Source organism: Asterias rubens, chromosome 15 (genome assembly GCF_902459465.1).
Source record: "Asterias rubens chromosome 15, eAstRub1.3, whole genome shotgun sequence".
NCBI lineage: Eukaryota > Metazoa > Echinodermata > Asteroidea > Forcipulatida > Asteriidae > Asterias > Asterias rubens.
The window spans coordinates 12,206,670-12,222,033 of NC_047076.1; the positions used below are offsets into that span (position 1 = coordinate 12,206,670).

Consider the following 15,364-nt stretch of genomic DNA (forward strand, 5'->3'; position numbering starts at 1 on the left):
AGAGCAAGGTCTAACAATGACATCAAATCGATGTTGCCATCTAAAAATATAATGTTCATTTCCTCGAAACATTATTTTGTCAATCTCTAAATCCAACAGAGTTGTAAACAAACGATGTTACCGGCAGCTTATCGACCCGACAGCCACGAGTCTCAACAAAATTAGGTGAAGTTTGCGGTAGCACCATGTGAACATATTTTTAGAGTAGTGTAGGCTCTGAAAATAACTGGGTCAAGCACAGAAATTGACTTAGCATGAAATTTCTGCCTCGATAAAAACAGGATTACCATCGAAATCTCCACATGATTTTCAGGATGAGCAAACATCAGCTGAATACCTGTATCAAGCAATATGCAACATATTGACAATTTCTTGGTAATCCTGTTTTTATCAAGGAAGAAATTTCATGCTAAGCAAATTGTTGTGCTTAGCAGCTCTATGAAATTGGGCCCTGGTGGTTGACAAGTCAACGTTTCGATCAGGATGCTCCGATTGTCTTCAGGAGAATGTTGGACTCTGTAGCTGGATGTGTTGGTTCTGACAAGGACCGGTGGTTGATAAAACTCAATGTTTCGACCAGCAAGCGCTGATTACCTTCATGAGAATATGCTGGGCACTATTGGTGCGGCAGAAGAAACATAGCCGAGCATTCTCCTGAATACGAGCAGAGTATCATAATCAAACATTGAGTTGTCAACCACCGGTTCTTTTCAGAACCAACGCTTCTCAAAAGAGATTTACACACGGTGCTACCAGAAACTTGTACATGCTATACTTCCACAATGCAAAGTATCAAATCCTATTCAAAAAACGTGTTACCCAATTATTCAACTGAACCTTTTAATGGTGAACTTTATTGTAACTTTCTTCATAATTGTTGTCATAAATCAGAATTACGTTGACAAAAACAAACAATTAACATTTAAAACGGGCATTTATAGCCGATGTTTAATGATATCACATAAAATATATCACATATATATAAAGTGATGGCACCCCCGAACAAAGATATTGACAAAATAGGGACACCGCCAATATAGGGCTAGATAGCTCAGTTGGTAGAGCGCCGGCACGTTAATCCGGAGGTCGTTGGTTCGAATCCCACTCTAGTCAATTCTTTGTTCAACCCCAAAAATCATATATATAAAGTGCGCATAATTATGTAGATTACATCTACATTGAACACAGTTTTGCTTTCTTTTATATTTATGTTTAAGTATCTTTTTTTAAGGAAACATGATAAAAAGATTGCAATAATATGTACAACTGTACAATTTTTTAGGTTATTTAAAGACAGCGGACACTATTGGAAAAATGTCAAAGACCAGTCTTCTCACTTGGTGCATCTCAACAATGCATAAAACAACAAACCTATGAAAATTTGAGCTCAATCAGTCGAGATAATAATGAAAGAAAAAACACCCTTGTCACACGAAGTTGTGTGCTTTCAGATGCTTGACTTCGAGACCTCAAGTTCTAAACTCGAGGTCTCAAAATCAAATTCGTGGAAAGTTACTTCTTTCTCGAAAACTACGTCACTTCAGAGGGAGCCGTTCCTCACGATATTTTATACCATTAACCTGTCCCCATTACTCGTCACCAAGTAAGGTTTTATGCTAATAATTATTTTGAGTAGTTACCAATAGTGTCCACTGCCTTAACATAGGCTGGAGGAGGAGGATCAAAAGAGGGCGCTATCAGAAGAAGTTTGTTCACAGTTTCCAATATCCTACCACACAAGCATTAGTCCCAATCGGAGTCCCAATGACGTCTTGTAAACCACACACAACACTTGGTACGTATCAAGTAGATGATCAACTCAAACACTTCCAGTATTGTGAGGAAAGAGAAGCCGATGTAAAGTCCGATTGTTCCTCCCACGTCACCGAAGAGACTTGTGCCCTGAAAGAACAGAGAACACAAAAAAATATGAATAATATTGAACATTTCTAGTGCGTTTCTAGTATCAACAAAAAGTTCCTTCAACCCAGCTACGATCTTCCACATCCTCTCACCTTCAACTGATGCCTGGTCCTCATGTGAAAACACGCTACGGTGACAGAGCTTTCTCTATTGCAGCTCCCAAATTATGGAACACTCTCCCTCCCAAAGTTCAAAATGCTTCTTCCTTACAGACATTTAAAATGATGTTGAAAACTCACTCGTTCAAATCTTTGTAGGTACCCCATTCTGCAGCTTGTTGTTATCTGTTAATTGTGTTTATTTGTCATGTTTATTCTGCCTTTGTTATGCTTATTTTGTTTATACATGTATATTGCTCTTTGTGTTTTGGTGCTGTTCCCCTGGTTTACTATAGTCTTCACCAGGACACCAGCACCATGCGCTTAGAAACGTAGTACTAAGCGCGGTATAAATTTGTATTATTATTATTATTGTTATTCAAAACAAGAGCTATGGATTATACTAAAATGTACTTACAGAGTAAGCTTCGATTTCTCGCGTTTCTTGATAATTCAGTTCTTCATAGAACACCTTGAGTCGTACCAGGTTTCGGCTGCACATAATAAGACAAGATTGTTAATCATAATATACCATTATTGACTGGCAATTTGGTAACTAGTGAATGTTTATTTCCCCCGAGGGACTTTGAGTGCCCATAAGAGGGACCCTCTTCTGGTCACTCCCAGGCCCAAGTGGGAATAGACGCACACTAGTTACCGAATTATTATGCCAGTCAATATGTGTTTTATGACACACCTCGGTCTTAAATGTGAAATAAGAACAGAAATTTGGAGAAGAGAGGAGTTATGTAGTTGCTGTTCCTGGTTCAAGTCAAGAGAGGGCGCTGTAACCAAGCACTATAGACCTTTTCGCAAATACCATTGCGCAAGCGCAAACTGTTTAATGAGGTGCATGCTGGTCTAGCTAGTACCCAAATTTGATAGTTAGCTAGACCACCATGCGCCTCATTCCACGTCTATTGTGCGCGTACCGAGTATTTGCGATAAGGTCTATTTTTAAAGACTAGTGCCCGCCCGAGTACTACATGTTTTCCCGCAAAACACGCGCGCAGATCACTAGACTATTATAGTTCATCCCACGTGACCGTGTCAAACCAGAATACAGAACAAGCAAGAGGCGTGTTACAATTCCAAATAGTTCCAATTAAAAAATTAAACTGTTTGTAAAATTATAATCCTTTTTAAGGTGTATCATTGACGAGAGAAGATTGTTAGGCTGAAATGAATAGCAGTAGTTTTATGTTTAAACAAAGAAATATTGCTCCCAATTTGTCTATGTTCACAAAATAAATAAATGACAATGACATTCCCATAAATTCCAAAGGGATATACAACTCAAAAAAATTCACAGTGTAGATTTACAGACCCTACTAACAGCCTATTATTACCTTATATCACTTGCTGATCTGATCTTCTTTGTTCTTTCGTTGATAAAATGAATGTTCCGCAAAAGATGCGGCTGAAAAAAATTAAGCAAAGAGAAAAAACAAAATAAGTATGCAGTGATGACTTTTGACCAAAGGGAAGTTCCTGAAAAATTTCCCGTGGGTCTCGACCCAGAACCTCCCAATCGCTACAATTCAGGGCACTATTTCATGGCTCTGCTTCCCGAAGCAAAGAATCAAAACTTGTGGAAGCAGGGAATTCTGCGCTTATGTCAAGCGTATTTAATGGGTAAGCAGGAAATTTTGGTTTGTGCCCGTGCATTCTTCACGCTACTAGGCATTTTTCGCTTACACAGCTAGCGCAAAGAATGGTGATTGTAAGCGCAGAATGTGGTAGAGCCATTGAATAAGCTATTTGCGAGTTAGATTTGATTAGTGTCTGGTACAATGACTTGCTTAGTCACAATGTACCGCTTACATTTGAATTCCTCAGACTATAGACGATGTGACCTCTGACGTCACGCGAAAGCCATAACATGATTCGCGCGCACACCGCCAGGCAAAACCTTTTTGTTTTGGCAGCCAGCTAGAAAGTATATGCAATCTTACCATGACTACGTGTCTTTTTGCCCGGTGAAACATGACGTATACAGTGTTTTTTCAACAGAGGGCGGTTTAAATGTAAACATAGGTCACAGCGTCTATAGAGACAGTTGTTATGTCACATGATTCGGGGCAAGCTTTTGTATCGCTACCTCCAGATGAGCAGACCCTGGTACCATCGTGCCATACAATCCATTCAGAATTGTGTTTGGGTGTTCACCGTCTCTTACATAACTACGCAAAAGCTTGCCCCGAATCATGTGACATAGCAACTGTCTCTAAAGTATGATGAATTCAAACGTAAGTGGTGACTTGTGATGAAGCAAGTCATTGTACCAAACAATATGCAAATCTAACAGAAAGTTAACAGACTCATCTCCAGAAATCCCAAACTATAGGTTTAGAGTTCGACACCATGTGGACTACTTTTTTCCTTGACTTCTTTCAAGAGAAGTTGAAGGCTTGGAGGAGAATTTGATAAAAGTCAACTTTTTGAGATTTTAAGCTTACCCTAAAAGCTTCTGATGGCCATGCTGACTGTGACACAGAGTACTCAAACAGACGATCTCTGTAAAAAAATAATTACAGTTCTGAAAAGAACTGTCCTGCTTTTTAACTAATACCTGGGCAGAAGGTATAGAAAATTGCCTGGGACTACTATTTAAAGACACTGGACACTATTGGTTATTGTGAGAGACCAGTCTTCTCACTCGGTGTATCTCATAGTATGCATAAAATAAAAGACCTGTGAGAATTTTAGCTCAATCGGTCGTCGAAGTTTCAAGATTATAATGAAAGAAAAGACACCCCTGTCACACGAAGTTGTGTGCTTTCAGATGCTTGATTTTGAGACCTCAAATTCTAAATCTGAGGTCTCGAAATCAGATTCATGGAAAACTATTTCTTTCTTGAAAACTAGGTCACTTCAGAGGGAGCTGTTTCTCACAATGCTTTATACTATCAACCTCTCCCCATTACTTGTTACTAAGTAAGGTTTTATGCTAATAATTATTTTAGTATTTACCAAGTGTTCACTGCCTTTAAGCTTCTAGGATCGTTTTTAACTGCACTACTGCGGAGTGAGTTTTTAAATTGGTCTGAAATCTTTTTGTATCTGTTCATAATGTACTACTTACTCGCACTGCGTTTCACAGGAACAATTCAGTAGGTAGTGGACATGGAGAAAGTATATCATCTGCTTGCATAGATCTAGAAAGAAAAGAATCAAATATTAAGATCAATTAAAGCCATTGGACACTTGTGGTAAACAGTATTGTCCAAGGCCCACACTTCGTGTATCACAACTTATATATAAAATAACAAACCTGTGAAAATTTAGGCTCAATCGGTCATCAGAGTTGGGAGAAAATAACAGGAAAACCTTTTTGAATTAAAAACATGGAAGGGTTTTGACGTCTAAAAGAGTTAGGAGCGACTGGACACGCTAAAATTTGAAAGGTCAACTGTTGCAGTCACTCGGAACGATTCATGAGCGCCTTGGTTTCAAGTCGATCTGGTCATTAGCAAAGCCTATGTAATTGATATTAAGTTTGCCTGTCTGAAAGAAGCTTTCTCCAGAAGACGATCAGAGCATACTGATCGAAACGTCGAGTTGAAACCAACGGTAATTTTCAGAACCACCCCAACTCATCAGAGATAGTCATTACATGTGTTACCGCAAACCTTTCTATATCGTATTTCCACCATGCAAAGTTTCAAATCCTACTTGTCTGAAACTAACATTTATTTGGGGCGACCTAGAGTCACTCCTAATTATTTTGGCAAGCCTGTCTGAAATGGGTGTTACCTTTCAAATCTTTACTTGTCTGAAACTAAAATTTATTTGGGGCGACCTAGAGTCACTCCTTATTATTTTGGCAAGCCTGTCTGAAATGGGTGTTACCTTGCTCCGTATCCAGAAGTTTACATCGATCCCCGTCTAGTTCCATGGACGCGGCACAGTTGCAGATTTCTTTGACTTTCTGTAGGTAGCAGACTTGCAAACAACGCTTCAAGAAACAAAATAATAACAAATTCTTATATAGCGCATTTCACAATAAACCGTATCAATGCGCTTTACATTAGTCCCCTGGTCATAGGGCCAATAAACATCCCTTTAATCTTTCTCAGCTCCCATTAGGGAGTATACAGCCCTGAGCTGCCGTGGCGCTCCGAAAGCTTGTCATTCACAATATCAACCTCTACCCTCGCAGGTACCCATTTATACCCCTGTGTGAAGAGAAGCAATTAAAGTAAAGTATCTTGCTCAAGGACACAAGTGTCACGACCGGGATTCGAACCCACACTCCGGTGAATCAGCACCAGAACTTGAATTCGATGCTCTTAACCACTCGGCCATGACACTCTACTAAAACAAAAACAATTGGGTTTAAATTCTCTCTTGATGATAATATTTTAAGAATAGTGCATTCATGTTTACCGCTCATTAGGTAAGGATGATCAGTAACTGCGCAGTGGCTGGGTAAGAGTTCAGAATGCAAAGTCTGGCAACAGACTAGTGCCCAATTTCATTGCTCTTATTGACCCCTTGCACGCGCGTCACAAGCAGCGACTGATGCCACGCTCACCATGTTGGTGGGCAGTTAGGTTTATGTGTATTAACGCCGCGTCGCCTAAAATGCGCACTTCACTGCATAACGCACAGCATACTCTATGCATAGAGTTATTATATGAAAACGCACAGTGAAATTGCCCACCAGTATGGCGCATTCAAGATTTTTCTGATGATGACGTCAGGTGAAACGGGTCAATACTGCCAAACTCTGCGCTTACTGTCACTATTCTCCACTTACTGTGTAAGCTTAAAATTTCTTTGGTAGCAGTCTGAGTGAAGAATGCCGTGGAGTACTCCTGCGCAAGAACACTAATTCCCTGCTTACCAAGGTCCAATTTCATAGAGCTGATTAAAGGAACACGTTGAGCCCTGTCGTGACCAAGATAACACAGACTCCTCTTAAAGCCAGTTTATAGTCGGTCGTGCGACGGTCGCGCGACGTAAATCTTGCGCGCAATCCTAAGACTGAGGCCTAAAAAAACGTGTCTTTTTATGATCGCGCGTCACGATTTCCAACGCCCGACCATCGCGCGACCGACTATAACTCGGCCTTTAGGCTGTGTCCGAATTGCCCGCTGCCGCTTCGCCTACGGCTAGCCTTCTGTGACATCATGCATTGAAGTATAGGACTTCCTTAGCAACACCTTTAGCAACAGCCGTAGCCGTAGCCATAGCCGCTACTTCGAACACGGGCCCACATAGAGCAAGTTCGAGTGCGCACATTTAGTCCACAAGTGGTTGGCCACAGACTAGCAACGCACATGCGCAGTGACGTACTGACCCGAACGACTCGTTTGGTAGTCTAGTCAACCTTCCACCTTTTCGATAAAGCGTCACTGGTTCCCCTCAGCGCTTAACACATGTTAGAATGGAACATGCTGTTGGGACCAGTGAATAAACCATGGGCTCGAGGCTGGTTCCAAATGGTCGACCACAGTAGTCAACCAATGGTCGACCAGCCTGGGTTTGAGTCAAAATGGTCAACCTTTAGTTAACCATTGTGCACACTCAACGAGCTCAGTACCTGTCTATTGTAGCTTGTGGTCTCTATTTTCACAATCTTCCCATCCACGATCTCTGAAACTGTAGCATTTGGTACTTGGCATTCTCCATACGGCAACGGTTTGCGACTGATCACGTTCTGTGTAAAAAAAAAATATACTGTAACTTTTACAAGGGTACTACTAGAACATGTAGCCCTATCTAGTCCTATACGGCAGTTGCCTGATTTTGTCAATACCTTTGTTCGTGGGAAGCCATACAACCGTTAACCGTCCTGTAGCCAGTGATCATATCCAAGTTTACGATAACCTGGGAAGCGGCAGTTAGTCGTTGTTTGGCTTCCGACTGGCACTCTCGAACAAAGATTTTTACAAATTAGGGAGATGGCCAACGAGGGGCTAGATAGCTCAGTTGCTACATGTAGATCGCTGACTCGATACTCCAGAGGTTTTTCCATCAAATCCCGATCTCGCAATTTTTTCTTTGTTCAACCCAAAATCTTTACCCAGTCATTTTCCCTTGTAGTTTATCATTTGATAACCAGATACTATTTCAGTAGAATTGACCCTTTTAATCAGCTAAAAGCTTTAGGGTGTCATAAGCCGCGCCTGCATTGGACTTTTGGGTCTGGTAACTTACCGGCCCAGTAAGTTTATATTACCGGCTCGATAAGTTTGCACTTGGATTAATTTGTGTTCAGCAACTTACCAAAAGGCCTTTCTAAAACACCGGCTCGATAAGTTTGCACTTGGATTAATTTGTGTTCAGCAACTTACCAAAAGGCCTTTCTAAAACCCAGGGTTCGACTAAGGCTCAGCAATATGCTCCGCGCGTTGCGTACGCAATGGAAACGCAGCTATGCTTTTAACCTGAATTTGTGGAGCAGCACGTATTGTACGCGGTGGTTTGAACATCAGCAGACCTTTTTTAGATAGAAGTCACGTGACAGTATTTTTAAGTTACAGGAGTGGTGCAATCGCATTGGACTTCTTGTCCCTGTTAAGTTAACATTGATAACTTACCGCGGCTTAAATCGGCCTGAAACGTTAACAGTTCCAGGGAGGTAACTTGCAATTGGACTTAATATCGGTAAGTTAAAGGGATGCTGCAGTGAATTCAAATAAAACAGTTAATTTTGCTGTAATTTATTTCTGATACATGTATTGAACATCAATAAAATGTGTTTTGTTTATTCCCGACATATCTGACTTGCGTAATTAGCGAATAAGTCATGCCCCCCCCTTTTGTGGATTGTTACCACCCCCCTTCCATCGACGTCACGTCGGGAATTTAAACATATCGTCGGCAAAAAGAGTCTGGTCCCTAATAACACGCACCTAGGTACCAGGCAACACAGTGCACACGTCTCTATATGCACACAGCCAGGAGGCCCGACGGCTCGGGTTACCGACATGACGTCACGTTTATGCAAATGAATGCTCCCTTTTAGGGGCGGGGTGGATTCCCCTAATCTCTTGAAAACCATTTTTAAAATACTTGCGCATTTAATAAAAAATATAAAAATCTTTCAGGTTTAAAAAGTCATGTTTAATCGTTTAAATTAATAAAAAAAAACACTGCAGCCACCCTTTAACAATTTGCGGCGGTAAGTAATCTGAAGGTTGTTTCAAATCCCAGTTTAGTTTCTTTGTTCAATCTCAAATCATGAGTAAACATTTGCTTACCAGTTTGAGACCAATGGATGTGTCAGTGCCAGGTGATATATTGATTCCTTGATCGGCCAGTGCCGGGGTAATCTCATTATTAGTAACAGCTACTCGTACACCTATGTCTTGTCCATACAGACTAATGTATTCATCTTGCTCAACATACAAGGTCAGAGAAAGACCTGCAAAGTAACATGAACATTATTATTTGGTGGCACGGTTGGCTTGTGCGTAAAGCACTCGCCTCTTACCAAGGTGACCCGGTTCGATTCCCGGCCAGGACCATGTGAGTTGAGTTGTGTGTTGGTTCTGTGCTGTGCCACAAGGGTTTTCCAGACTATCCGGTTTTCCTCCCTCAGGAAAAATCAAACACTTTCGATCTTGGCTGTTCTCCAGGGTCACAATGGGTTGATGTGGCTGGCAGATAAAGGTGCCCTTGCATGCCTGCAGAGTGTGGGTTCGAATCCCTAGCCATGACACTTGTGTCCTTAAGCAAGACACTTAACCATTGCTTCATCCTTCGGATGGGACATAAAGCCGTTGCTCCCATGTGTTGTGTAATGCATGTAAAAGAACCCAGCACACTTATCGAAAATAGAAGGGGTTCACCCCGGTGTTCCAGGTCCGATCGGCAGCAAATTGCGCCACAGCATCTTGTAAAGCATTTCATGGTGCTATCAGACTTAGGTCTCATAATTCAAACGTAGTCCAACATCTGGTAGGAAATACAGTACAGTATGTTACAGCGCCAGGAGCGTCACTGGGTGACAGACATACGCGCTGTATAAGAAGCCACAATTATTATTGTTATTACATGTCCTGTTTGTCATTATTTACTCAACTTTGGTGTAAACTGTTATTGTCTTGACTACATCTGTGGTTTGCCATTATTTATTCATTATCATGTATATTAACTTTAATGATGTACACAAATGTAACTTTATGGCAACATTGAAATAAATGTATTGAAATGATGATGACATCGTTCACTGAGACATACCTGACTGCTCCCCAGTCTGTGATGAATGTCTTGCAGTGGTTCCCTCTACCGCTTTATTAAAGGTGTAGCAGTTACCGTATTTGTCATCCTGTATTTGTTCAAATGTATCGCTGGAAACAGAAAAAAAGTAGAGAGAATAAAATTAATAATATCGACATAATAGCGAAGTCTTATATAGCGCACGTATCTACCAAACAAGGTACTCAAGGTGCAGAGTATATACAAACTTTCAGAAAGATAGGTTATCGCAGTGAACATTCTAAGACCCAATTAGCTAGCACCTTATAAGGGTTTACAAGGTGCTACGGCGCATACAGCAGCCACAGCCAGGAACACCGGGGCAAACCCCTTCTCTTTTTCGCTAAGTGCACTGGGTTCTTTTACATGCGTTACACAACACATGGGACCAACGGCTTTCGTCCCATCCTGAAACGAAGCAATGGTTAAGTGTCTTGCTTAAGGACACAAGTGTCACAGCTGGGGATTCGAACCCACACTCTACTGATTAAAAATTCCAGAGTTTGAATTCGTTGCTATTAACCGCTCAGCCACGACACTTCCACATGGCCGAATTCCTTATCATATTTTCCCGACAAGCTACAGCTACGGCTAGATCAGCGGCTCTGCCAGTGTTGAAGAATAGGCAGACGCGAGATCTAGCCAAAGCTGTAGCCGAAGTCGATGCTTCGGACACTGCCTAAGAATACCTTATGTATTGACCCCTTGCACGCGCGTCACATGCGACTCAGCCACGCTCACCATTTTGGTGGTCGATCGGTTTATGTGTAAACACCGCGTCGCCTTAAATGTGCACTGCGCTGAATAATGCACAAAAGACATTGCCCACCAGTATGGCACATCCATGATATTCTGATGATGACGTCAGGTGAATAGGGTCAATATTAACAATGAACGCCATGGTTCTCAAAACTTTTTCCAAAACTTTCAAAATCTTTGAAGTTTGACCAAAAGTACGCCAAAGGTCTTTCTACTTGGCATTTACAAATGTATTATGGTTTTGAAAAGCCCTCAGGTGACAGTGTTTAAATGATTCGGGTACTTTTTGTTACATAAAACACAATGTCCACAGATTTACATTAAACTTACACCATTTGATGATAATGATAGTAGAAAGCGTACCTTAAAAAAACTTGCTGAGATGCCGTAGTTTTTTGAGAAATTAGTTTAAAAAAATGTCATGAAAATTCTTTTTTACATGCTAAAACAGTTTTTGTCTCATGATCACTGAGACGAAAATTATTTTCATGACATTGTTTTACTCATTTTTCAAAAACTACAGCACCTCAGCAAGTAACATTTTCAGGGAAGCTTTCTACTATCATTATCTTCAAACTGTGTAAGTTTAATGAAAATCTGTGGACATTGTGTTTTATGTCCTACAAAAAGTACATAGACCCTTTAACCACAAGAAAAAGAACCACATACTTTTTGCCGAGGCAGTTGATACCATTAAAGCTACACTCCAGTATGAAATCCTCCAATTGATGGCCGAACTCTGCAATCTCCGGTTTAGAGAGCTTTAAAACCTCTCTCAAGTCGCTGTAGTCCGGTAGCTCACTGAAGGTAATAAAGCGACGCCAGTCGGCTGGATCTTCGCTCTTCACGCGACTGAAGGGCCGCCCGATGTAAAAGTTCTCTTTGAATTCAGTCAGGAATTTTTCTTGAATGTCACTGGGTATGAAGTCCAGGTAAGGGTCCTTCCAAGTTTCACTTTCAAAAGGACCATCAACTAGGAAAATAAAAAAAAGGTTACATGAATCAAACACAACACCAACAGCTTTATATATCAAATCCAAGGTATTGAAGGAACACGTTGCCTTGGATCGGTCGAGTTGGTCTTTGAAAATCGTTTGTAACCGTTTGTTATAAAATGCATATGGTTAGAAAGATGTTTTAAAAGTAGATGCAATGGTCCACACAAACATGCATCGAAATTGCACTGTTTTCCTTTTACCTCGTCGACTAACACGGTCGGCCATTTATGGGAGTCAAATTTTTGACTCCCATAAATGGCCGACCGTGTTAGTTCGCACAGTAAAAGGGAAACCACGCAATTTCGAGGCAAATGTGGGTGGATCATTGTATTCTACTTTTAAAACATCTTTCCAATCATATGCATTTTATAACAAATGGTTACAAACGCTTTTTAAAGACCAACTCGTCCGATTCAGGGCAACGTGTTCCTTTAAACTATTTCTGTGAAGTCACTTTATTGTTGAAAGTGTAGATTGTTTTTACAAATCTTCACTCAACTGTAGATTTGTTACGAATCTTCACTTAAAGGGAAGGTACACGCTTGGTAATTACTCAAAACAAATATTAACTTAAAAACTAACTTGGTAACAAGCATTGGAGAGCTGTTGATAGTATAAAACATTGTGAGAAACGACTCTCTCTGAAGTAACATTGAGAAAAGAGGTAATTTCTTACTAAAATAATAAAAGACTATTATTATCTGAAAGCACACAAGTTCGTCCAACAAGGGTGTTTTTTCTTTCATCATTTTCTCGCAACTTCGATGACCAATTGAGCACAAATTTTCACAGGCTTGTTATTTTATGCGTATGATGGGATACACCAAGTGAGAACACTGGTCTTTGACAATCACCAAACGTGTGCCTTCCCTTTAAAGGTAGACTCGTAACATAATCTACAGAGTGTAGATTCATTACAAACTCTAGTAAATAGGTCAACTAAAAAATGACTGTCTATCCAAACTGAAAGATGGCATGAAGTGCAACAAATCATAGCTGAAAATATCTTTCAATTAATCCAAACATTTTCCAGTTTGGAAAAATCACCTTTCGTAACATTAGCTGAGTAGGATTTGAAATTCGCATGGTGGAAATACGATATACATGTAGAAAGGTTTGCTGTAACACCATGTTTTGACTATCTCTAACTGAGTTGGGATGGTTCTGTAAAGAACGGTTGGTTTCAACCCGACGTTTCGATCAGTATGCTCTGATCGTCTTGTAACATTAGCTAAGCAAAGTGACGTTGCACTCGATAATATTCCAAGCACTTGAGTATGCCAATATATTTTTTTACAAATAGTTCTAAAATGTGACTAACTGTTGTTTGACAACATTATTTGAAATTAATAATAATAATAATAAAAAACATTTTTATAGCGCCAAATCCATTAAAAATTCTCCCAGGCGCTTTACAACAACAACAATTTTAACCACAAAAACTAAATAATTAAAAGATCCAAAATTAAAATCCATAAAGTATTATCATAAAACAATAAAGATACATGTACAAGTAAAAAGATGAATATAATCAATTAAACACATTGAGTAAAAGCCACTGAAATTGTTTGACCCAGTAAAAAACACAAACAATAATTATGATAATAACAATTAAAAAAAAACGCAACAATGATATGAAGCAGCAGGGCAGACTAATTAGATAGACTAACTACATGTAGTGTTGCTACTATTGCGACTCTAAAGTGTAGATTCGTTATGACAGTGTACTCGCATTCGGCTTGTGTTTTCTATTCACGAATCTACACTTTCATGTCCTCTGCTGATCAGAAAAACATGAGTTCAGTGCTCTGATCCACTCCGCCACTACACACCACCCAAGTGCTTTACTGATTAGGAGAGTTAACTAGGGGAGTCATACCTACCATTAACGGAATTGAAGCAGTCTATCTCATCATCCGCCTCGGTGCATTCACAATCCACAATGGTGTCACAGCCCTTTTCAGACTTGTAGCATTTACCACTCTTACACTGTTTGTAGCCTTCAGGGCACGTCCCTGCATGTAGAAACACACGGGAAAGCTCCATTAAAAACATCTTTTTTCTTCTGACAACTCACACCTGTTAACTCAATGTAATTCCTTTTCCAAACAGTTGAACTAATTGGATCATGCGAAAACCAGAGATGTTGCCGAGAATCTGGAGCGATTGTGTCCACACAATCTGAGAAACGCTACTAATGAGTAGCGCTTCTCAGTAGCAAGTTTGGGGGATGAAATCCGATGAGTTTTTCCTTAACCAATTTATTCTCAAAGTGCTCGTTCTATTTAAGCTGCCGTACTTCTACCCAAGTAAGATTTTACTGCCATTAAATTTTACCTTCCCCTGTATTAGTCAACACTATTCAATAGCAGACAAGATTGGTGTGTTGCCAAAAACAAATGCCTCACTAAGATTAATCTCATTCTTGAGTTATCGCTCGGACAAGACTGCTTTTGTTTTAGCCATAATGACCATGACTTTTGACCTAGGGGTTTGAAAAACATTAGGCTTCTGGGGATCTCAAGACCAATCCACAAACCAAGATTTGAGTTGATATACATGTACCTAGTCCTTCTTGAGTTATCGCTCAGACAATGCATGCACGCACAAACACACTCGCAGCCCTTTCTGCTTATTTTGCAGGCAGGGCTGAACATAAAAAATAAAGCCTCATATGTGAATTTTTGGTTTACTTACCAGCAGGGTCGTTACAGAATCTTTCATCTGTTCCGCCAGGACAGTCTGAAAAACCATCACATTCTTGACAAGGGAGGATGCACACTGTGGAGTTACGACACGCCTTCATTGTAGTTATACACTCTAATAAAAAACAACCAATTCTCGGTCAACTTAAACCTGAGGGCTACATACCTATCTTATTATTGTAAAAAAAATTCATTCATTATTTTATATAGAAAAGTTTGCGGTAACACCATGTAATAACAATCTCTAAATGAGTTGGGGTGGTTCTGAAAAGAACCGTTGGATTAACTCGTTTCGATCAGTATGCTCTGATCGTCTTCTTCATTATTTTAAGCAAGTCACCTGGCCTTTAATAATCATAATAATAACAATTGATTTTTACAGTGCTTTATCACAGCCCGAAAGGGTCTCACACAGTGCTTTCAACATTAGTACCCCTGGTCACTGGGCCTTAAATCATTCCTTAAACCAAGGGAGTGTACAGCCGGTGCTGCGAGTTACCACGCTCCAACATAAACCATCTCTGCCCTTAAAGGTACCCATTTCACCCCTGGGTGGAGAGAAGCAATTATGGTTTAGTGTGTTCCTCAAAGTGTCACAAGCGGAATTCAAACCCACGTTCCAATGAAACCACCAGACTTTGAGTTCGATGCTCGATTAAAACCGCCCGGC

At 40.2% G+C, this 15,364-nt stretch overlaps 1 protein-coding gene across 1 annotated transcript in view; it reads right to left on the reverse strand.

The window, feature by feature from the left end:
- Positions 1 to 1,648: 1,648 nt before the first annotated feature.
- Positions 1,649 to 15,364, reverse strand: part of LOC117300278 — a 30,417-nt gene continuing 16,701 nt past the window's right edge. Inside the window, exons 18-29 of the mRNA XM_033784011.1 lie at positions 14,687 to 14,809; positions 13,873 to 14,004; positions 11,661 to 11,964; positions 10,215 to 10,324; positions 9,233 to 9,396; positions 7,570 to 7,686; positions 5,874 to 5,979; positions 5,107 to 5,179; positions 4,481 to 4,538; positions 3,371 to 3,441; positions 2,440 to 2,515; positions 1,649 to 1,902 (exon numbers count right to left, since the gene is read on the reverse strand). Of these exons, the coding sequence (XP_033639902.1) occupies positions 1,744 to 1,902; positions 2,440 to 2,515; positions 3,371 to 3,441; positions 4,481 to 4,538; positions 5,107 to 5,179; positions 5,874 to 5,979; positions 7,570 to 7,686; positions 9,233 to 9,396; positions 10,215 to 10,324; positions 11,661 to 11,964; positions 13,873 to 14,004; positions 14,687 to 14,809 (1,493 nt within the window). The 3' untranslated portion in view covers positions 1,649 to 1,743. The remainder of the gene's footprint in view (positions 1,903 to 2,439; positions 2,516 to 3,370; positions 3,442 to 4,480; positions 4,539 to 5,106; positions 5,180 to 5,873; positions 5,980 to 7,569; positions 7,687 to 9,232; positions 9,397 to 10,214; positions 10,325 to 11,660; positions 11,965 to 13,872; positions 14,005 to 14,686; positions 14,810 to 15,364) is intronic.